The sequence below is a fragment of the Pithys albifrons genome, chromosome 2 (genome assembly GCF_047495875.1).
Source record: "Pithys albifrons albifrons isolate INPA30051 chromosome 2, PitAlb_v1, whole genome shotgun sequence".
NCBI lineage: Eukaryota > Metazoa > Chordata > Aves > Passeriformes > Thamnophilidae > Pithys > Pithys albifrons.
This window is the reverse complement of record NC_092459.1, coordinates 74,449,266-74,472,196: the sequence shown is the minus strand read 5'-3', so window position 1 is coordinate 74,472,196 and position 22,931 is coordinate 74,449,266. Positions and strand designations below refer to the sequence as shown.

The window sequence follows — 22,931 nt, the reverse complement described above, 5'->3', positions numbered from 1 at the left end:
CGGGCCACCAATGGGCGCGGGGTTCCCCAGCGCCGCCTCCCGCGCTCGGCGCTCGGGGCGCGGCTGGGCCGGCCTGGAGGGCCCGGCGGGACCGGGGGCGTGGAGCGGGCGGAAAGATCTCTGCGAAGGGACGGGAAGGCGAGTGCGATCGGGGGGTGTGGAGGCAGAGGTGGGTGCGGGGGCCTGCGGGGCTCGAGCGGCGCCACGTGGGTAGGTGGGTGCGTGGGTGTCTGTCGGGGTGCGCGGCCGGCTCTGGCTCTGCCCCGGCTTACGGCCTTCTCCTGGCTCCGTTCCTTGCAGTGGCGTGTCTCTCCTCGCCTGTGCCACGTGCCGCCGCTATGGCAGCGATCTACTCCGGGATTTATCAGAAGCTGAAAAGCAACCAGACTTCTTGGGAGGACAAACTCAAACTAGCCCGTTTCGCGTGGGTTTCTCACCAGTGCGTCCTGCCTAATAAGGAGCAAGTGAGTACTTTTTAATGGTAGACAGTGAAAGAAGAAAATCCCGGTAGCGAATTGCTGCTCGGGATGAATCAATTAATGAAATCCAGATCTAGTTTTTGACCCTGGGCAGTAGTGCAAATATACCTCTTGTCTGGGATTGTGGGCAGCTCTTGATTTCTCTGTGGTTGTAAGGAACAGTTTTTTGTAACATCTTTCAAATAGCTTCAGCGAAAAGCCAACATTAGCATAGGATGAAAGAGGCTTTCTTACAGGGAGATTGTGCGTGTGAGAGACGAGAAAATCATTGTCTTCAGAGCTGTCCTTGGCACTGGTTATGACACCCAGTAAAGAACACTCCAAAGTCAGATGCTTCTGGTCATAGTTAAGAGTAAGAACTTCAGGGTGGGAAAATTGACTGTAGTTAGATGTGTGTTCTCCGGTGCCCTGAAAGGTGCATCAGCAAAGAGCACACAGGGTTTTCATGGGGTTCACCTTGAAAGGTATTCTCTGCATGGAACCCACCCTGTCCCCTTAAGTCTTTTTTTTTTCCGACTCTGTTTATCAAAGGTCTGTGCAGTGTTTCCTCGAGTGAGGGGTATCTTGTCCTGCTTTTCCAGCCTTGGTAGTATTGTGAGGTCTAGGGCTTGCACCCTCTGAGACGTGTGTTTTGCATTCTTGTTATTTCAGTTACTTAGAATATTAAATCTAGCCACATATTATCATTTTGTTTTTAAATCAGTAATTTAAATTAGCGGGTTTTGACCTTTTCCAGTTTGCACACATCTAATTCTTAGGCCTGAATTTTTAGGTGGTGAATTTAAACATACAAAGAGGAGGATGTTAACAGAATAGCAATTGTCAGAAAGTGAAAAACCATCTGAATCTGTAAGGTTGGATTTAAAACACTACATTTGCTAAGTAGTATCCCTTGTCAGAATTATGCCTTGTTGAAAGGGCCTTAGGATATCGATTCCTAAAAGTTATTTTGCAGTGGTACAGGGGAGCACAATGCCAACATTAGGTTTAGAGTGAAAGCTCTCAGGAATTGAAACCTGCATGGGTAAACTTCTCTGCTTATTCAGACCCTGTTTTGCTTGAAAGTAGCATAGTTCTCAAGGCACAAACACTGTGAAGAGGTACTGCTTTTGATTTTGTGGGGAGGTTATTAAAGATTACTTCCCTTCTGTTAACAGGTATTACTTGATTGGGTAAGCCATACATTGGTTTCAAACTACAACAAGAAACTTGAACTGAAGGAAGAAGTTGTTGAGAAACTCTGGAAATACCTGGACGACATTATCCGTAGCAGAAGACTACAGGATCTCTTAAAGAGTGGGAAGACGATTGGTCTGAGTTTTTCAATTGCACAGGTAACTAAAACTGGATATTTGGTAATATACTGGGTAGCAATGCGTATCTTCTCCAGTACGTGACTTTTCTTCACAGTGTTAGGTGTTACCTGAAATGTGTAATATTTACTCTGGTGACTTGCAGGACCTCTACTGAAAGTTTCTCTATTTCTGTCTTGCAATTCAGTTTATATTACTGCAGCATGAAGCATAAAAATGGCAGAGCATTCTAATAATAATCTTCCCCTCTGTCTTAATATTCTTCAGGCTACCAGAGTTAACCGCTTTAAGTATTTCAATAGATAAGTAAAGACTCAGTTCCATGTGTTGCTTTCCTGTGTTATTTACTGCTTATAATACCATTTTGGCTGGGAGTCCTAGGGAGAGAGAGATTTTTCCTCAGTGTGGGTCTTATGATGTGTGTGGCTTGAGTACTTGTGCACTGTGATGTGTTGGTCAGCAGACTGCAGCTTCTTATGGTGACTCTGAATGGTGGTGGCACCGAATCATTATACATCTTAATCACATAATTATTTTAGTTCTTAGCTGAGAGTGAATGGGAGTGACTTCAGTTACAGTTTAGAACTAAACTAAACACTTTTTCAGCTTTCTGATTACAGAAATAGCAGAATTAGTGAATGGCTGCAAAAGCAGTGAAAATAACGGGGAAAATTACCCTTTAAGTTGTGTTCAGGTTGAAATGAAGTAAGAGAAGATTGTCTTGACCTGCAGAAATTGAATTGTGAAGTACAGAGGATTGGTTGGATGCAATCTGTGCTTCAGAAGTGTTATACAGAAAGTGTGCCAAATTTAGACATGGTCTGGGTATGAAAACCTGGTTCCTGGTTGAAGATGAGGTCAGAGGTACAGGACAAAGTACTCTAAAGACTAAGGACAGAGGTGTTAGAAGGTGCAGTGGAAAGAATTTAAGGATCTGGTTTTGTCCAGTGGGGTTTCAGCTGAGGAGCTGAGCCATCCACAGTAAGGTATAAGAGAACAGGTGAGTTTTTTAACTGAAGGCAGATTGGTAAATTGCTACTGAATTTGTTCACAGACAAGATTATCTGGAGGTGAGAGAAGGGAGCAAATAAAAAGGGGATCAAAGGAGACAACAGTAGAAAAATGAATACAAAGTTTGAGAAAAGAAAGAGAAATGCAAGTTTAAGTAAACATTATTTCTTTAGAACTGTGTATCCTTCAAAGAGAAAAGAGAACAGTCCTTTGCATTTCAGATATCAGCACAGGAAATTCTTTTTAAAATATAAAGATGATAGTCATGGACATTCTTACTGAATAAGGTACCTGGATCAGAGTGGGGTCATGTATGGGTGTGGATTTGTTGTTTGTTTGGAGCATAACTTTGGCAACCATTTAGGAGGGCAGGAAATTTACCTGTACTCCATTTCCACAGGATCAACTCTAAGAACCAGTATGGACAGTCTTATGCTGTTGCCAATAACACACATACTGAGTGAGGGCTTCCTCAGTCATCTGGTGCTGCAAACAGATGCAGGGACAGTAGAGCTTCTAGGGTGAGACCTATGATGTGAGAGGCCCAGATGCAGCTATTGGCAGGTCCCTCGTCCTTCTTTGTTGCAGCCAGAGCTCATAGAAGGTGTTGTCCATTCATTATGATGAACTTTGTATGCAAAATTAACTGTTTTTTGGTTATGGTTTTTGTTTCTTTTTTCCCATCTTCAGGTCATAAATGCAAGGTTATCAGAGGCCTATTCCGAGAAAACACAGCAGAAGATTGGCACAGTGCTGAGCTGCTCCAGTGGCATCCTTTCTACTCCTTCGCTCTCCATCATTTACACAGCAAAGTGTGAGCTTTTGGTTGATCTCCTCAGCAAGCTGTCCAAGCTGGTGTGTCAGCAGCTGGCTTCCGATGACACTGTGAGCTCTCAGTTGTTCAGTGTCCTCCAGCTTACCTTTGCTCAGTACCTCCTGATCCAGAGACAGCAAACCAACCCAAATCGTGTGTTTGGGCAAGTGTCAGGTCACTTGCTCCAGCCATGTCTGCTCCTGAGGCACTTGCTGTCTGTGAGGAGATGGACAGAAGCAGATGATAACCATGTGCGTCAGCACCTGAGCAGGGAAATCAGAAATCAAATAGAAACTTTGCTGCAGGCTGGGTTGTTCCAGTCTGAGCTTTTCTCATCCTACAAAGAGGAGCTGCTACCAGAGCAGGAACTTCAGGAGAAGAAGAAAAGAACTTTGAAAAGTCCTTTACTACCAGTCAACACAGTGCAGACCAAGCTAGACAGTGACTTTTGTGAACCTGCCCTCCATGGAGTGGTTGTGGCTGGTTCAGTGTCCCTGCTGTACAAGCTCTTTCTGGACTCATACTGTAAGGCAGAAAACCATCTCGTGTGTTTCCACATGCTCAGCAGGCTTTTTGGTTGTCTCAGGCTCTCTGACGTACAGCAGGGAGAGAGGGAGGATACGCTGTCCCCTGTGGACTGGAGCACAGAGCTGCTTGCTTTGGAACAGCTTCTGGAGTTGGTGCTCAGCAATGATGTCTATAATGTTGCCAGTGACCGCATCCGGCACAAGGAGGTGCAGTTTGGGTTTTACCGCAGGCTGGCACAGATGCTGATGGCACACCCCCAAGCTTCCATCCCTGCTTGGTTCAGGTGTCTCAAACTCCTGATGTCGTTAAACCACCTTATAGTAGAACCAGATCTGGATGACTTAGTGTCGTCAGCTTGGATTGATGCTGAGGCCTGTGAGCCACGTACAAAGAAACCCCAGGAGACTCTCATCAACGCCGTGTTTCAGACGTACTCCAAGCTGCGACAGTTCCCACGGCTCTTTGAGGAGGTGCTGACAGTCATTTGCCGCCCAGCTATTGATGAACTGAGGCCACCCGTCTTCTCTGCTGGCCTGACAGCAAAGCTTCGTGAGTGCCTCCTTGAACTCCCACCCAACCAGATTCTGGACATTTTGTGTCTCTTGGTGGAGAAATGCCAGACACTTATCATTCCTGCAGTTGAAGGGTCAACTGACATGGCCTCAAAGCTGATGTCACTGTGCTCAATGCTACATGCTTTTCTGTTTAACGTTAGGAGCCTAGATGATGTCACTCCTTCCCCTGTGGTGCTTCGCACTCAAAATCTGATGGCAAAGATACAAAAAGGAATAATTCAGCCACTGATGGAGTTACTGCAGGCTCCTAGAAGACAGGAGGAAAAGTCAGACCTTTGGCTAAGAAAGGCCAGTGACGCTGCTCTCCTCCTTGTTTACACTTGGGTTGAGGTAGACACTCTGTTCGGTGTTAGCTGCAGTAAATATGTGTCTCCAACATCTGAAATTGCTAGTGCTGTTACTGAACCTACTGCAAGGCACTGGGGCATTGCAAGTTTCTTCCCTGGTGTGAAGGAGGAATGTTGGGTGAGAGTCATGGAAATTGCAAATAGTTTTCCCTCCACTAGTAAATATTGCTTAGAACTGCTCACACTTCAGAAAATGAAGATGATTTTAATGCAGGCCGAAGTTGATATACAGGCCTTACAACATGCTGCAGCTTTCATCCTGGAGTCTGGGAGATCCAGCATGAGCAGAGGAGAATCTGAACTGTGGGATGGAGATATCAGTACAATAGGTGATCTTACCTATCCCACAGCACACTGGCACCTTGTTATGTCCAACCTGACTATCCTGTTGCCATATATTTCCTTAAAAGATGTAGAGTACATTGCAAATACGCTTCTAGAAACGCTAATGTTGTCCAAAGTTCAGGAAGCTGCCACGGACCGCGAGCCTTCCATCAGCATTGAAAAGATATCTCTTGGCTTTGTGCACAGCTCCTTTCTTCCAGAAATGAAGGTCCTGCACTGTGCTTTTCTGACCAGTCTTATTCATCAGTTTTCTACAGTGCTGCCCACTGCTACAAGGGATTCAGTAGATCTGCCACTTCAGCAGCTGTTGGCAAGCAATATCCCTTGGCATGAAGAAATCCTCGCTCCTTGCAAAACTGTTGACCCATTGGAAGTACAGTCAGAAATCAAACTGCTGAAGGATGAGCCCAGCTTGCCTTGGAAGACACTGGAGAAAGTTGCCCAATGTATAGTATTGTTAGCAAAAAATGGCAGCTCTGTCATCCTGAAAGAAAGTCAGCTAGAAAGCTGTCTGGGTTTGCTAGAAATTGTTTCTCTTCTGAAACTAGATGGTTTTCTTCCTTCTGATTGTACTCGGTGCTTTCTGGTGCTGCTGTCCCTGCTAGCCAATACCCGGGCTAGTGTCTCTTGCAGCAAGTTGTTATTGCTGAAGTTTTTAAGTACTTGTTTCCACCTCCTGAGATGTCTGCAAGCTGGTAGGAATGCCAACTCTGTTTTCAAGGTGTTACATGCCAGTGATGTTCTTGAGGCTGTCATGACTTCCCAGTTTACAGCAAGCAGATTGTTCTCTGATGTCTCAACCCTTCCTGTTTGGGCACAGTATCTCCAGGAAGTCCAAGCATTTCTGGGAAACTTTCTTCAGGTGATAATTGAAAGAAGACAAAGTGTGAGGCTCAACTTGGAAAAGTTCATGTCTTTCCTGGTAAGCTGCAAGCCAGACAGTAGTGCAGCCAAAAGCAAAGACAGGAAAAACTGGAATCCTGCAGCTGAGCAGTTACTGCTCATGGCATTCACCACACTGTGTCACGTTGTCACACTCTACCTTCAACAGCTGCCAGAAAAGAAGCTGCATTCTGCGGATGTGCTGTCTGCTCTGTTGGAGTCCGTAATTCTGCAGGTGTTCAGAACTGTTGAACATGGTCTTCAGAGTAACACCCCAGACCAGCTTTTGCCTATAGCATTCATACCATGTGTCACTACTCTCCTCAAAGCAGATCTGAGCTATCCTTTCAAGAAGGACTGGCAGAAGGAGCCCAGTGGGTTTTTGGAGCAACCTCGTATTAAAATGTACCAAGAGTTTTACTCTCAGATACTGAGAGAACTGCCCTGTGCAGGTGATAATCTGCAGTTCCTTCAGCCTGCGTTGCAGTTCCTAACAGTCTTCTGCTCAGTGCCAGAGCTGTATCCTGGAAAAGACACTGCGGTCATGGTTGCTTTTGCTATAAAAAAGCTTCTGTCTGGTATGAAAATTCTCCACTTCCTTTGCTAATTTTGCAGCACAGAGACAAGTTAAAAGCCATTATCAAAGCATATAACTTTTGAAAAGTCTGTATTCTTTTACTTGTGCTAAAGCAGCAGCCTGTCCTTTTATAAATGCATAACAGGAAACTTTTCAAGGAGGCAGTGTTATGGTACCTGGACCACAGCCACCATCTAATTTGGTCATGATCTTCTGAAAGATGTAAACATCTTAATAAGGTTGAGGTCCTGTGTTACTCATCCCTGTAGAGCATTTTGACAGTAATTGGAACATAGTTCTGGATGTAGGGGTGAAGGTGCAGTGTCGTACTTATGTAGTCGGTGTAGTTGTATTTGACACCATTGAAGCAGCTGATGTACACCACGTCAGATATGAAATGTCCTATCTGGGGATCTTGAAGCATCTTACAGTAAAATACTCATCTGCTTTTGTATTTGGCAGATGAAGTTATAGAACAGTGGAAGTTACCTAACTGTTCCAGATCCTGAACACCAGTCATTCTGATAAAGTCTGTGGAAAATTGGTAGGTTGGTCCCTTTATCCTCATCAAATAAAGAGCCAGGGCTAGAAAAGCCTCTCCTGCTGGCTCTGGGACCTAATGGCTTCTTTATATTGTCTCTTTCAGAAAGAGAGCTGAACACAGCACAGGTGTAACTGTTCTCTTTGACTTCTTCAAACTGTTGGAATTTATCAACCTTATTACTGACATACTCTAGTGTAGTGGTCTGCAAAAATTTTTAGTTGTGCATACCTGTCACTAAAAAAATGAATGAAGATTGAGCATGAAGCCTTGATATATATTTACCTATACACACATACTACTCTATGAGTATACTACATACGTTACAAATCGTACACATAGAGCAAGTATGAAAAGCATCAGATAAAGATGAAATAAACACTATTTTTAATACTTTATTTACTAAACATAGTTTATTTATTAAATTCCAACATCCCATGAATTGTGCCCATACCCTGGGGTGTGTGCACCCAGCTCTGGAGGCTACTGTTAAGTGAACTACAGTTGTGATCTCGGAGTTAATATTGCTCTTAAGTAGTCAACAACAGCACAGCTCTCTGTGGAATGCTGTATTTTTTCTCCTGACTGTTCTCTGTCTCATTCTGTGCCTCATATTTCTTGTAATATTGGTAAAGTTCTTTAGCTTGGAGATATAATGAATCACTGCAAAAAGCTGTAATAATTTCCGTTGAATAAGTAAAGTATTCAGTAAAATGAAATATTAATTCCTTTTGAAGAAAATTTTTGTCATTGCCACAGATCCTGTGGATGCTTGTGGTACTTCAAACGCAGCCTTCAGAATGAGTTAAATTGTGAGCTAGTCTAGAACTATCTATGTAGTTGTAATTGAATAAGTAATGAATGTGAATTGGAATCAGCAGAGATTTAAACTTTGTCGGCTTAATGCCTTTCTGATTCTGATGGAGCTTTGGCCACCATGTAGTAAAGCCCTGTGTTAGTGTATTTCTGTATTACTGAAGGCTTTTTTGTTGGAATAATGACTGCTCTGTGAACCTGAAGGTAGGAAATACTTGAGGTCAGCAAGTCATTGCACTATTGGGAGAGAGGTAAAGAGGAAAGTGTGGAGCCCTCTGTGCATTTGAGTATTAGAAAGGTACACAGAGAGCTGTTTTATTTTCAGTTTGTTCTATGCTTTCCCGTGGAAGTCCCTGTCTTGGGAATTGATTGCTTTTGTTTCTTGAATATGCAGGTCCTGCAATCACAACCCAGGTGATCCAAAGTATGGAGGTGGAGCTGACAGAGGTGATGATCCAGCTGCTGGGAAACTGCTCTTCTGAGGAGTTTTATGCCATAATGAGGCTGGTGCTGCAGGGACTTGAACTGAGGAATATTTGGGAACAGAAGGCTAAAGTAAGGCATGAGCTTAGTGTGTTCTTCAGTCTGCTGTATCTTGAAAAAAATTTGTTGGCTGAATGACATTTGATAAATATTTTTTCCTCTTCCTGCTCTATGTTCAGTGATGAGGTCAAATTAATTGATAGGATAAGGGCTTGGTGACTGTGCTGAAATACATTCTGGATATAAATTCAGGGAGGTGAAAAGATCATGGAAACCTACTCGAAAAATTTTCTGTTCAGTGTAAGGACTACACAGTCTTGATTCCATGTATTGTCCACAAAAATCACACAGCTGTGATATTACAGGCCATGCAGCAAGCCCTTTTCTGCTTGCTGCTCAGAGCTCTTGCCCAACACATACTAGAAGTCAATGTCTGTCTGTTGGTCTTCTTAACAAGGTTAAAGGCACTTTTAGATATGCTGGCATTTTTAAGTGAAACCAAAACCACACCTGTGCATTTGGTAGTTGTCTGTCTAAAGACTACTCAGAAATAACCAGATACCACTCAGTAACTTTGTAAGTTCTGTGCCTTTCTTCATAGCAGGTTAAGAAGCATTGGTGACTGTGGAACGCTTTTGGCAAAAAAGCCAGCTATATTCTCTGTGGAAAGCTCAGTGACTTGACAATGAAACTTGAATTAAACTTGGGGCGTTATCCAGCTGTGTCTTATTTGTCAGAAAGAGACTCAAATATGCTGCTTCAATTCTTGATGTGTCTTTTTGAAAGTATATCTGGAATTCCTGTATTGTGCATATAATTTCTGCCACCTGAGTACAGCTTGCAATATATTTATCAGTCTGTATAATCAATTAGCAGGTAAAAAAACCCAAGTGCAAATGTTGCCAAAATGCAAAGTTTGTAGCATATAGTTTAGTGGTGTCCCTATATTGCCTCTGCTTACCTCTGTTATCTGGTGGCAGTTGTATGAGAAGGCTTTCCTTTCTTAAAAATCACATAAGCCTTTCGGTACAGCAAATTGATTCTGAACTAAATGTGGCATGAAGTACATTTGGGCCAGTGGTGCTCAGCATATTGAATTTTGTTGAGTTGCTGCTTAACTTTACAATTTCCAAAGAGATGTATTGGTGGGAGGCCTTTCACGTGTCAAGGCTCTGTTAATGCTCAAAAGTGCTACTGGCCTTGAAAGAGCTCTTTTGGACTTGAAAGGAGCCAGTGGGCCTCTGCCTGTGACTGATCCTCCGTCTGCTTTCTACAGGAAATATTGTCAGCTGTTACCCTAACCAAATTGTTGCTCAGCTGCCCATTAAGTGGAGACAAAGGGAAAGCTTTCTGGTTTGCCAGCCCACAGATAATCACAGCTTTAGCCGTAAGTATCTCTTTATTGTAACTTCATTACCTATGCCTTTTATTTGTTAAGAGTCTGTGGTGGTTATATCTAACGTGCACAGAAGCATACAGGAACAAAACCAAAAATTTTAGGTACTGATCAAATCCATACCAGATTCACTTTTTAGTCTAGTCCCTTTTTCTTCACCTTCTTCAAGTAAATCTCCTGTAAGTGCAGTGTGTAGGTCATCCATTTCTTATACACAGTAATTTTACAGAACTGCACCATGCAATATGGAGCTTGGGAGAAACTTGTTAGACTGCAGAGCAGAGAGTCTTAGTGTCTGCACTGGTTTAAAGGTAAACCAGCAGGAGAAATGAACTCAACACAAAAGAGATTATAAGTCAGAGTTAGAATTTAATAACAATATTACAATAAATACAATGGCACGAAGAGAAATTGGTTTCAACCCACAAAACCCAGTATGACCCAGCGCCCTGGGGTACAAACCCCACATGGTTACCCCAAGTCCAAAGCAGAAGAAAGTGAGAAACCTGTTGGTGCAGATGACAGTCCCAGTCTGGTTGAGAGTGGTGGTTGCAAGCTGGTTGAAAGCAATAGTCTCCTCCTGTTGAGGTTCTGCTGCTCCTCTCGATCTGACGAGTGATTCCTAAGGTCTTCTTACCCTAAGATATGTACCCCCAAGTCCAGGTGGGAGCACCCAGCCCCTCACCCAGGGTGGGGAGTCACACAATGGGTGATTAACTCTGTGAGCCATGGGGTGTTTTGGAATTGTTGATGGCCCATTAGCAGACATGCCCCCTCAGGCTGGGTGTGAAGGTGCTAACGACTCCTTGGAGGGGAGTTATCACAGCTATCTCACAGATGTCTTTCACACCCAACTCACACCCTGAGGGGTCAGGTGTGCCCTGGGCAGCTGCAAATGGGCCACTGTTCTTGGGAAATGAATAGAGGGGTAGAATACATAGCTTTGATCACCCCCATACAGTGATAAACCGGTCCCACCTACTGAACTAGGACATTATAACTAGGACAGTGTCTTGTCCTTCTTCCTGTCCAAAGGAGAAGGTAACTGTCAACCACATGTTGCAGCAGAAGTCAATGGCAGCAAAAAACCCAAACAAACAAAAATATGTTCACTGAATTATGAAAGGGAAACCTGATTGAAAGTAATCAAACCCAAGTTTCCTGTCTTTCATTTGTACAGCATATAAACTTAGTGATATAGGTTTTTCTTCTCTCATGGTGATGATGTTTGTAGACCAGAATTTATCAGAGGTTGGCTCTGCAATGCGTAGGAATCATGAGCATGCAATGTCTGCCCTTTTTTGATAGGTCTGCATGCATTTAAAGGAGTGAACTGCATCAGTGCATTCGTATGAGGAGGTGCAAAGGGGTGGTGGTTGTCAGGGGGGAATAGTTCCAGTTCCAGTTACACTCACAGCAGTGTTTGTTTGATATGCATCACATGCTTCTTCACCCAAGGTGCAGTGGCATGAAAATGGCTGAAGTGCAGAAGTTTCCCTGCCAGTCCAGCTTGCACCAGTCTAGTTCCATTGGCTCCAGTCAGAGCATTACGATTCTCTCGTGTTCAAACACTGATGATAGGTGGCTAATGCCCTATTCCTTATCTATTTATTGTCTTCCTGTAGATGCAAACCAGAGAGGCCTGTCAGGACCAGTCACTGATTCCCGTCATAGTTGTACCTATTCTAGAGACTGTAGCAGCTCTGCTAAGGCAAGGAGAAGGAATTCTCCTGAATCCACATCATGTGTCATTGGCATTCAGCATTCTCCTAACAGTCCCTTTGGATCATCTGAAGATGGAAGACTACCACGGTGTCTTCCTGGGAGTCCATGAAGTGCTCTTCTCTATTGTGCAGTGTCATCCGAAGGTATGGCTGTGATGGGGTGGGAAGAGAGGAAAAAAGTATAAAGTACAAACACACCAGTGATGGAAATTTTTTTAATAGTGGCTTGAAATACTTTGTCGTGATAGTATGCAAGTACATTGTACGGCTTGTCATTTATAAGGCTGGGAATCTCAAAATCACATCATTTCAGTCACTCTCCTGCTTTGCTTGTGCCTGCATTTTTGTCAGTAGATTGCTTATCAGCATCTGATGCTGTATTAGAATAAAACTTTTCCTTTTCTATGATTGGTTTCTAGAAGCACAAGTGGCTCAGTGTCTAGGACCTCATTCTCACTAGAGGTCAGGGTTCTGCAGTTCTCTGAAAACAGGACTTAGACATATTGGAAGTTGGTGATCTTCAAACATTGTACCATCCTGGTGTTCTTGTCAGCTTTCTGGCATGAGAAAATGAAAATGTGCCAGTAGTTGCATAGGGCTGGAGATACTCCTACGTGGAATATGTAGGCAGAGATGGAAGAAAAAAGGAAAGGGGCCTCATGCATTTGTATCAGGACTGAGAGTGGGAAAAGTTAAAGATGGGGAAATGGCAAATTCTAAAAGCAAGGCAGAATACATCGCTAAAATGCCCTTACAAAAACCCTATAGTGAATAGCTGTCTATGCAGGCTGTTTTCACGCTGATCTGTAGTGTCACTGTATGCCACGTTCTGTCAATCTGTCTGGTTATGCAGGTTCTCTATGAGCAAGGACAAAATCCCTAGGTATTAGGGTGCTAAATCAAATGTTGCTTTGGAGAGATGAAGTAACTCTAATGTGATGTTTACTTGCCATTTATATTTGAGTATGACTAGGAATGCAGTCCTGCTCCTGGATTCTCTGCAGGTGCAGAGTGAAAAAATAGTCTCTACCCTCTCCACTCCCTTTACTATGTAATGTGAGATGTTATTATTTCATGTATTTTGCAGGTGCTGTTGAAAGCAGCACCATCTTTTCTGAACAGTTTCCATCGTCTGGTTATTTCTGTCATGCATGAAGGACGTCAGAAAGGAGACAAAGGTACCATATCTTTTCCACCTTTATAAGATATAGATATAGATAGATTGATATAGATATAGATATATACACACACACACACACATTGTAATTTTATGTGTTCTGGAAGAGGCGATGCTGAGCAGGGCACACCAGAATCAAAACCCAGCTGTGACGTTGAAACTGTTAGCCCCATCCGTCATTTATGTAAAATTGAGGATGAGCTTTGTGGTGTTATAGGTTTATGAAGGTAACTGTGGCTCCTGTGGAGCTGCATGCAGACAGCACCGCTTTTGTTGAATAAGTTATTCTTCAGTGACTGGCAAGTAGACAGGAGCCAGTAAGGCTTTCTGTGCCCAATTTCCAGTCTTTCTATCAGCTACTGTGCCTGAAAGCATGGTGGCTGTGAGCTCCCATGATTCCTGCTAATATATGTGAATTATAATCCCAAATGATCCTACTAAATGGAATTTCTTGAGGCTGGAACTATGTTTACTATAGACCTGAATTGTCACCATTCTGTGCTAAGTATAAAGCCAGAACGTTATATGTATTTGAAGTGTCAGTTGGGATTAGATGATGTATCTGTATGGTCAAGGATTGGAAGTAGTGTAGTTAAATATCCCAAAACGAAGAGGAAAAAAAAAGCTTACTACTGGAAGTTATTAAAGAATTTGCATTGTCAAAGGAGTCAAGTCAAAGATGTTCACAGCGATTAAGGTAATCATCCTGTGCTTTGTACTGGGCAGGGCAGAGACACCCTGCTAAGAGTGGTGAGTTTTTGAGACAAGTTGATTTCATGGCCTGAAACTGATTGTATCTTAGCTTTCCATCGATGTCCTATAGCTCATGCCATGTTCAGATTTATCTCAGCTCGTGTGTTGCCCACAGTTGTGGGCAAATGGAAGTGTATGTATTTGTCATGGAGGAATATAGTAGCAAAGGCTCAGTGACAGAGGAAGAGGTATGTTAAACTAGTACCAAACTTTGAGAATTTGCTTGCTTCTGCAGTATGTATACATAAGGCAAGGGTCACAAGAAATTTATGTGGCATCCTCAGGTTGAAAAACATGATGTTTGTCTTTGCAGGATTGTTCTGTTTTTGTAACAGATAACATGAAAGTAATTTCTGAATTTCCCTTCTCCCTTGTTTGTGTTAGCTCTCTTCATTCACTGCATACTGAGTAAATTCTCAGCTGATCTCACCAGTCTCACTTTAAATATCTCCAGTGATGTGGCTTCTGCCATGTAATAGATCTCATCAGAAAGCTTTTGTAACATGCTCTCTTTCTAAGAGATATATTCTGATTTTCTGTAGGTAGAGAATATAATTTTCCTGTCTCCTTTTCTCTCCTTCACAGTGCTAGTTGGGATTGAATCATGGAAGGGACTATAACTGCTGCGTTTAGCACTTCAATGTCTATAACAAATAATTTTTGCCTTGCAGTGCACATGGAGTTAAAATCAGTGTGCTCTTGCAAAATGGTCATTGTAACAGATGTATATGGTGTGTTGTGGGAAGCCTCTCAGCAATAACTTTGTAAAAGTCAAGCTGTCCTTGGCCTCATGTAGTTCAAGAATTGTGGAAGAGTGGGTGATGCTTTGGGGTTTTTTTGTAGTGTTTTGAAACCTCAAATGCCAGGCTGCATCTCGCTTTCTGTTTTAGGCAACACAGATGAGTTTGAAGTTATACTGAAATGTGCACACTTGGTGGAACGGATGTATACTCATATTGCTGCAGAAATGGAGGACTTTACCATGTTTTCTGCTTTCATGGTGGCGCAGTATGTGACTGAATTGCAGAAGGTACGTTCTGACCATCTTGAAAGTGCCATAGTAATGTGCTGACATTGGATTCTTATTCCAAAGGCAACTGTGTTAGATTTTGTAAAATGTGTGAAGTTACAAATGTTGCCATGCTTCATGGAGATACAGGTTTGATCCACACTGTTACTTTGAGCAAGAGTTCCTGTGAATCTTTCTTACCAAACTCCTGAAAACTTTCTAAAGGCTGTGGGGCTTTTATAAAGTTAAACAATGCAATGCCCAGTTACAGAACTGCTTTGAATGTTGCTTTTACTTTGTAGAATGATAGAATGATTTGGGTTAAAAGGTTGAAAGATGATCTTTAAAAGTCATGCAGTTCAACCCTCCTACAATGAGCAGGGACATCTTCAACTATATTAGGTTGCTCAGAGCTCCATCCAGTCTGGCTTTGAATGTTTCCAGGGATGAGGTATCACTACCTCTCTGGCCAACCTGTTCCAGAGTTTTGCCGCCATCATTGTAAAAAATGTCTGCTTTGTACATCTGGTAGTTAAATTCATTTCTCAGTTACTCTCAATTGTCCAGGACTGATAGCAGTTAGGGCCTCATCTGGCAAAGTAGTGGTGGAAAATTCTCCTGGAAAATATCTTTTAATCTGATCTAAATGATTAAGTGAGTGGAAAAAATGTTACCAAGCCAAGGATTGTTAGCTTTTCGGTAATTCTCCTTCTGTACCAGACATATCACTCCAAACCTTCCTGAAAGCAACTACTCCTGCTATTATGGATGCCAGAGCCAGGTCAGTAGTTTCTCACATCCAGAACTAAGTTCAGCTTGTCATATTCTTCAGCCTCATTGATTTAAATTTCACCAGGGTTTGAATGCTGCTTGTGCTGCAGGTACCTGCAAATTGATTATTTGTGGCTCTGGCCTGGGCACGGGCAGAAATACAGAAAGGAATTTTAGTCTTTATTTTTAGGCCCTCTTACAAGAAAAAATATTCTCACTGGTGCTGTTTCAGAAGGATTATGGTGTAACCAGTGTAACTAACCATGAATGTTATTACAGAGGTTAAACTCAGCTGCCCTCTCTATTGCCCATCTTTTTTCCAAGGTTTGTGAGCAAAACAATGGGAGATGCCAGTTTTTAGCCATGTTACTTAGTGTTCCTGCTGAGTTGGTTATGGTTTGCACAATGAACATGGTAGTTCAGCAAAGGGAGAAATTGCTGATAAGACTGCTTCTGCTCTCTTTAACCACCTCTGAACTCTTTATTCTGTTCATTATGTATGTCAGAAAACCCGACTTGAATTGTCAAACAACCTTTTTAAATTGAAAGGACGCTTGCCTCAGTATTAGCAGGAGTACAAAGTCTCATGAGACTTCTAGGAAAGTTCTGTGCAATACTTTCAGTAGGAAATGGAAAGTGATGGATGATAGGTGAAACCACAGATCAGTAATGTATGCATGGAACCTTTGGGTGTGGAAAGGAGAATTGGTATAGTGAGCCACCAGACGCTGTGACAAAGAAGTGTTTTCTGTCTGTGAGAGTAGATTGATCACAAGTAGGTGATGATTTATTTGCTCATTAGACTGGTGAGAATTGATGGATATTGGAGGAAGGGGAGGCTTCAGCATGTCTGTCTTAAGTGGGGCATGTACACATCCCTCATGTTGCTCTGCAGAGGGAGAGAAAACTTCCTTCAACCATTCATCTCTTCTGAGATCAGATCTGTGCTTTCTGCCTGTGATCTGAAGGCCCTGGGAGTTCATCAAAGGTAACTGAGGAAACCATACTTGTAGATTTAAGTCTCTGTACAGACATCTTTACATTTACTGGGAACCCCTTTAAGGGTCTGCAAACTAGAACTCATGAAAGTTACTGGCCTAAATAGTCACTTACCCCTAAAGTGGTTGTGTAACAGCTCCCTCAGTGCTTCCTCTTTATACCATGAATTATTTTGTATTAATCTAGAAAGATTCTTTGCTGGAGTGGGTGGCATCTCTTTCATACTATTGACAGTGCTTTTCGCTTGTTGCCTATGAGCTGTTGCTTAATTCAGCAATAGTGAAATACCTCTTCACACATTTAATGTCTCACATCAAGAGCTCTGTAGTGCTTGACAAATTGGTTGTGCTAACTATATAGACCATAAACCACTTATAATTAACTGCCAGCCAGTAGTGGCAGCTGTTTAAATCTTTGGTTCTGCTTCCTATGGTGTTATTGGTGTTTATTGGAAATTGCAAAGGGAGAATGGCCCAAATAAGGCATGGGTCCAGATAAATTTGTGATGTGAGGGATGCAGTTCCCTTAACTGCAGTTCTGAGGTAACTGCTTATCCCAAATGGGCCATCTGGTCCATATTGTCAGTAGCTGTGGGCTTTCCCGTCCTTGTTCTCTGCCATGATTTCTCTGCCCTAGGAAGGGAGAGCCCAGCCCAGGGCATTCACTGGAAGCTGTGAGGCTCAGCTGTTCTCTAACTTAAGTGCATAGTGTAGGAGGAAAACATCTGTTATAAACCAGCCAATTGATTAACAGACAGAGAGACAAAAATTACAACCTTTTGGATATGCAAACTATTCAGGATCACAGATCCAAAGAAAGGCTTATGTGCCTTAATGTCTGCTGTATATTTTTCCCAGCTGTGTTAGTGGGTCTAATAAAAAATATTAGCTGTTCCACATTTAGGGCAGACAGAGAGCAGGAGCCTGTCACAGTGATTAGGAGTGCACTTCATTAGTGTAAAGTTTATTAGTTGCCTAAGGAAGAAAGACCCCTGAATTTTAATGGCAGCTTTTTATGTAATTTTCATTAGGCCTGAAGTGAAGAGGCCTACATCTGGAGGCATAAAGCTAATTTTGGGATTCGGCAAAGATAAGACATGGTTCTGCAGCAAAAATAATGTGATTATGCCAGAGGCCAGCACTGTCTCAGGCAGTGAAGTATTTAGCAAGTGATTTGAGGGCATAGGACAAATTTCAATTAGCCTGGAGTGCCAGAGGACTCCAGAGTCAGCACTCTGATGTTCCTGGCTGTAGTGGCAGTTCTGCTGGTTGTGGGGTTGAGCAGGGGTAATGTCAGGATCAGGGCACTGAGTCCTGAGTCATTTGTTGTCTGCCTTCAACTTTCTGCATGACTTCAGACAAGGTGCCTGATTCCCGGTGTTAAAACAGATTAAGGACATGTACATCTGAGCTTTTTGAAGGCTTCTTTTATTAAGGTTTGTACATTGAGGTCTTCAGATGAAAATTGTTAGATAAATATCAAGTTATCAAGTGATAAATTAAAATTTTTTGACTACCCAGTGTGATAGAATAGCCTATAAAGGAAGTGCTCATTTGAAACAGAGACTTAGTAGCATACAGCCTTTACAAGCCATAGAGAATCTACTGAAACGTCTAATCCAGGGCAAGTATTTTAGGGCTTTTTAGTTACAGTTGCTCTTCTGAGGTTTCCATGTGATTCCAGGATGATTAGTGTCTTTGCCTCTGCAGTGATGTGTATAGTAGTACTCATGTGGATTTTATTGCAAAGGCTGTGCTTGTTCTGCAAAACATGTTTGCAAAAGACAGGAAAATAACTGCACAAGCCAAAATCTTGTATTTTATCTAATGGACTGTTCCAGATGGTGGATAAGTTGTTGTTAGCATTTAATATATACTGACTGTTGAAGTGGTGTTTTCTTTCCTTTTTGTCTTCAAGTTTAATGCAGTTTGTTCTTCTTGTAGGTGACTTTGCACCCAGCTGTGAAGACACATCTCACAGAAGGAATATATCACATCCTTGACCTTTGCATTGAACGGGACATCAAGTTCTTAAATGCATCACTACCAGCAGGTGTAAGGGAGGTCTTTAAGGATCTGTATAATGATTACAACCACTACCACAAAGCAAAAAAGCAGGGGGAGGAGAAGTACACTGCATGATGAATCCTGCCTTGTGCTGTGTAATCAGTTATGAATTGACCTTGCAGTGCCCAGAACACTGTTTGGTTTGGGATGACTAGTAAGATCAAATCTGAAGAGGGCCCTAAATACTGATTGCCTTTATCTCTGTACAGCCAGCCTTCATAATGATGAAAAGGGAGGGAGGATGTGTTGTTTGGTATGGTCATGCTGTCACAAGTGGCAGAACTGCTGTGCCTGTGCTGGCCCCTGGTGAACTCACTGGCAGCCTTGGGGATCTCACTGCAATTTGGCAGCAGATGTCAGGCTTCAGGCTTTGATGCATCACAGTACTTTTCTGTGGATGCAAGTCTGGTGTAAAAGCCATTGAGGGCTATAACCCCTGCTTTTGCTTACATGGTAAGAAGAATTAAAGCAATTAAAGTGCTTATTTTTGTATTTGGTTATTTTACTTTTTGTTATTGAAGAAATCTGTGAATGTTACACAGATGCACAATAGGTTATTTTGCAGAACTGTGGAAATAAGAGTAAAAAATTTGAAAGTTTGTATCTCTTGGTGTCATTAGTTTTACTTTCAAGCTCAGCTGTGGGCAACCTGGTCTGACCCATTGAATTTCCTTCCCAAATGTCTTACCCTGTGATCTCATGATAATGAAAAAGACGGACTGCTTAGAGCTCTGGTCGATTTGCTGTCATTAAGCAATTGCACTTAGTCATCTGAGCTATGGTTGCCTTCAGTGTACATTTTTAGCTTGTGACAAATGTTAATTGCTACTGTTACTGTCTGAGACCTTTTTGGTCTAAGCTGAGCCTGTTCCTTGCATTCACTCTAGGTTAAGAGCAAGCCCTAGACTTATTGCAGCTCAGCTGATAGTAATTTAATAAGCTGCAGTCAATTAATCACATTTGAGCTTGTAAGAAGCTTATCAAGCTTTATCAAATAGCTCCCTTTCCTTAGCTAAACTACAGAAATTTATTTGCTTGAAAATGGTAAAGACTAAAGATCTAAATTTTTGAGAGTGATAAGGCTGTCTTCACACATACATGGAGTTAGTAGAAAGAACTCAATATTCTCTCATGATTACCTGCTTTGATCTATAGGTAGGGGGTGGGCAGAGGAAGACTGGAATGTGGCTTACCACTTTTACTGGATCCATCTGCCTTGTAGCAGGGTCCAAAGGATCTGGGGCAGGAAATTCCACATGGCTCAGACAAGGTAGGTGAGCAGGGCTGGCTTACTTTTGGACTGGAGATGACCCTCCTCTCATCCTCAAAAAACATCTTGGAGAACTTTGTTACTGTGCAAGCGCTGCTCAGAAGTTGCAATAGTGATACGTTATCAACACTGTTCTAGCCACAAATGCGAGCCACAGCACCATATGGGCTGCTACATACCAAGTTAACTCCATCCAAGCACGCTGTGCACCACTGTGCCACTTCTGTATTTTATTTCAAAGCTGGAGAGCTGACGTGGGCCTGTGATGGGAAGGGCAGTTATTGCTGCCCCACCATGCAGTGGGACGGGGACGTAGGTCCCAAAAGGGAAACATGTCTGAGCTGGGGGCAGCCAAAAGGGCACCAAAGTGGGGAGTTCTCCAGGGTGAAGACAGTTAATATGCTTGTTAAACAAAGAAGGGTTATGAGCGCTGGGGGAGGATATGGAAAGAACAGTGGAAAAATGAGAGCTAGGTTTGGAGCGGGGGAGGAAGGAAGTGAGGTAGCATCTCTGGTGTGGTAAGTGTCACAGCTCCCCTGATGTAGCCATATGGTTGCAAGCCACACACATAGCTCAAAAGCTTCTGAGTGCAGACCACAGAGTAAATGACATCTTAGCCATCATTTTAAAGCAGGCAGACCAGTTGAGTTGACATCAGTTTTGTTTCATTAATACTTATCTTTTAAATGTTACCAATTTTATCTTGGCTTGGAAATGAAAACCTGTAACTGACTTACATGGATGGGGTGATGGAAATAACAAACTCCTACTATAAAAAGGACACAGTGCTTGAATGAATGAAAACTTGAAACCCTACCACAGTTAAACCTTCATTTCAAACATGCTGTGCGACTGCCATTTATTCCACAGCCCTCCTCCTTCACCACGAAAAGCAGCAGAGTTCTGAAGCACAAAGCAGCCGTTTCTGTGTAGAAGTGACAAAGGGGTTAAAAAGAAGGCTGCATTTCACTTGCTAATCCCAAGTCTTTGTCCCAGAGCTGCTCCGGAGGTTTTTTTAGCTAGAATAAATTAAGTCACTGGCAGAGGACCACCTGCTGAGAAAGCAGGCTTTGTGTTCCTGAGCGCGTTCCCAGTGAGTGCAATGTTCCTCTGCTGTCACGAGATGGGGCCATCCCGCAAAGGTACAAAGCACCATCTGAAATCAGTTTTGGAGCCCTTCCTCGTAGTCTGGGTTAGTATGTGAGCTCTGAGCATCAGGAAGATAAAGGGTTTGAAAGAAGCATCATCTCAGGGATAAAGGACAGGACAGTGACCTTTGTTTAATTTGAGCATTAGCTTCAAGCAAGGGAACCTAAAAGCCTTACAGGCTTCTGCAACAGTTACTCCTGGCCAGATTCCTGACTGTTGATGCAGCATCGCTCTTTTGAGAGTTTTTCTTGGCTGCTGCAGAAACAGAAATACCTCCTATTGGAGGAGATACAGAATATCAGGGTCTTGCTGGCTGTGCCACTGTCTCAGCCTGTTACTCTGTGTGTGGTGTTTGTTACTCGTGCATGGGCAGTGCCCTAGTCTGTTGTGCCAAAACTAGCTCAAATATCAAGTAAGAAACAGGAAGGGCAGGAAGGACAGTCAAGACCGAAAAAGGTTGCGCTGGGTCTATTTACTCCTTGTTTTTGTGTAGCTGCTGTGCAAATCTGCCAATTTCTCTACTTACCTGGGGCTTGATGCCTGATTTATCTTGTTAGTGTGGATAGAAATGGCAAAAAAGATGACGGTGTAAGATGGTAGAAATGGTTTTGCTAGTTTAGAAAGTTATTTTTCCTATTCATGCCATCTGGGATGAGACAATGTACTGAGTACTTTCCTTCGAGTTTGAAATGTATCAGTAACTTCCTATTTGTTTACTTCTTGATGTGGCTTTGATGTTTCTGGATAAGAGAAGGCTCCTTCCAAAGCTTCCTTTATGGGTTAAAACATAACAGTATCAATAATGGAGTACTTTGAGAGATTTCTATACTGTTATTACTGTACCATTAAATGTCTACAATGGTAATAGTTTGGGACAGGAGAGCCAACCTGCAAGACTGGGATAGGCTGGATGAGCAGGCTAGCAAAAACCTTGTTAAGTTCCACAAGAACAAGCATAAAATCTTGCACCTGGGAAAACATAATCCAGCAGTGCAGCACAGGCTGGGATGTGCCTGTCTGGGGCGCAGATCTGTGGAAAGGGCCCTGGGGGTTCCAGTGAACACCAAGATCACCAAGATGTGTGAGTCAACAGCAGTGCTGCTGTGGCAAAGAAAGCCAGCAAGAAGCACAATCCCATCAAGATCATCACCAGCAGAGATAAAGAAGTCATTATCCCACCCTACTCTGTGCTTGTCAGGCTACACCTGGAATACTGTGTTCAGTTTTGGTCCCTGCAATGCAGACAAGATGGGGACAGGCTCTGAAGGGGGTCCAGGGAAGGGCCACAAATGTCATCAAAGGACTGGGAAGCCTTCCATGTGAGGAAAGGCTGAGAGAACTGGATTTGTTCAGCCTCAAGAAGAGAAGCTTTAGAGGGAGACCTTATCACTGTGTTCCTGTGTTTCAAGGATGGCTACAGAGAAGATGAAGACTCTCTTTTTACGTGGAGTCACATAGAAAAGACAAAGGGTAATGGTAGAAGTTACTCCTGGGGCCATTCCAAATGAACACGAGGAAAATTTTTCACAGTGAGAACAATTGGGTATTGGAGAAATCTCCCCAGGGAAGTGGTGGATTCCTCAACACTGGATAGTTTTTTACAAGTTATTTTTTCTAGCAAAATGACTGCTTGATTTTTTTTTTTTCAATAAGAAACATACAAAAGTGCCATTATATCATTGCTGGTAGTGCTGACATTTGCTGCGGAATGATCAGTGATGTATTCTGCAAGTGGTTAAAGTTTCCAAAAAGGAAGATGCTCCTATTATTGTACCTACTGTGTAATATTTATGTCACAGGCAAGTGGAAGTGAAACCTGACTTGCTATGGAGCAGTACTGATTTGTAGTCACATACTTTTTTCTTTAATATGAAGGTGGGTTTTTTGTTCTTTAATTGACTTTGAA

General features: G+C 42.6%; 1 protein-coding gene across 2 annotated transcripts; it reads left to right on the top strand.

The window, feature by feature from the left end:
* The first annotated feature begins 59 nt into the window (after positions 1 to 59).
* Positions 60 to 19,209, top strand: URB2 (URB2 ribosome biogenesis homolog). Of its 2 annotated transcripts, none has more exons than XM_071549534.1 (10): positions 60 to 138; positions 301 to 464; positions 1,637 to 1,813; positions 3,494 to 6,872; positions 8,623 to 8,783; positions 9,988 to 10,098; positions 11,733 to 11,975; positions 12,919 to 13,009; positions 14,652 to 14,791; positions 18,484 to 19,209. In XM_071549534.1, the coding sequence occupies exons 2-10, from the start codon at positions 339 to 341 to the stop codon at positions 18,679 to 18,681; spliced, it is 4,626 nt and encodes a 1,541-aa protein (XP_071405635.1). In that variant the 5' UTR covers positions 60 to 138; positions 301 to 338; the 3' UTR covers positions 18,682 to 19,209. The 2 variants fall into 2 exon arrangements, with proteins under 2 accessions (XP_071405635.1, XP_071405636.1); XM_071549535.1 differs by having other exon boundaries at positions 94 to 169.
* The last annotated feature ends 3,722 nt before the right edge of the window (positions 19,210 to 22,931 follow it).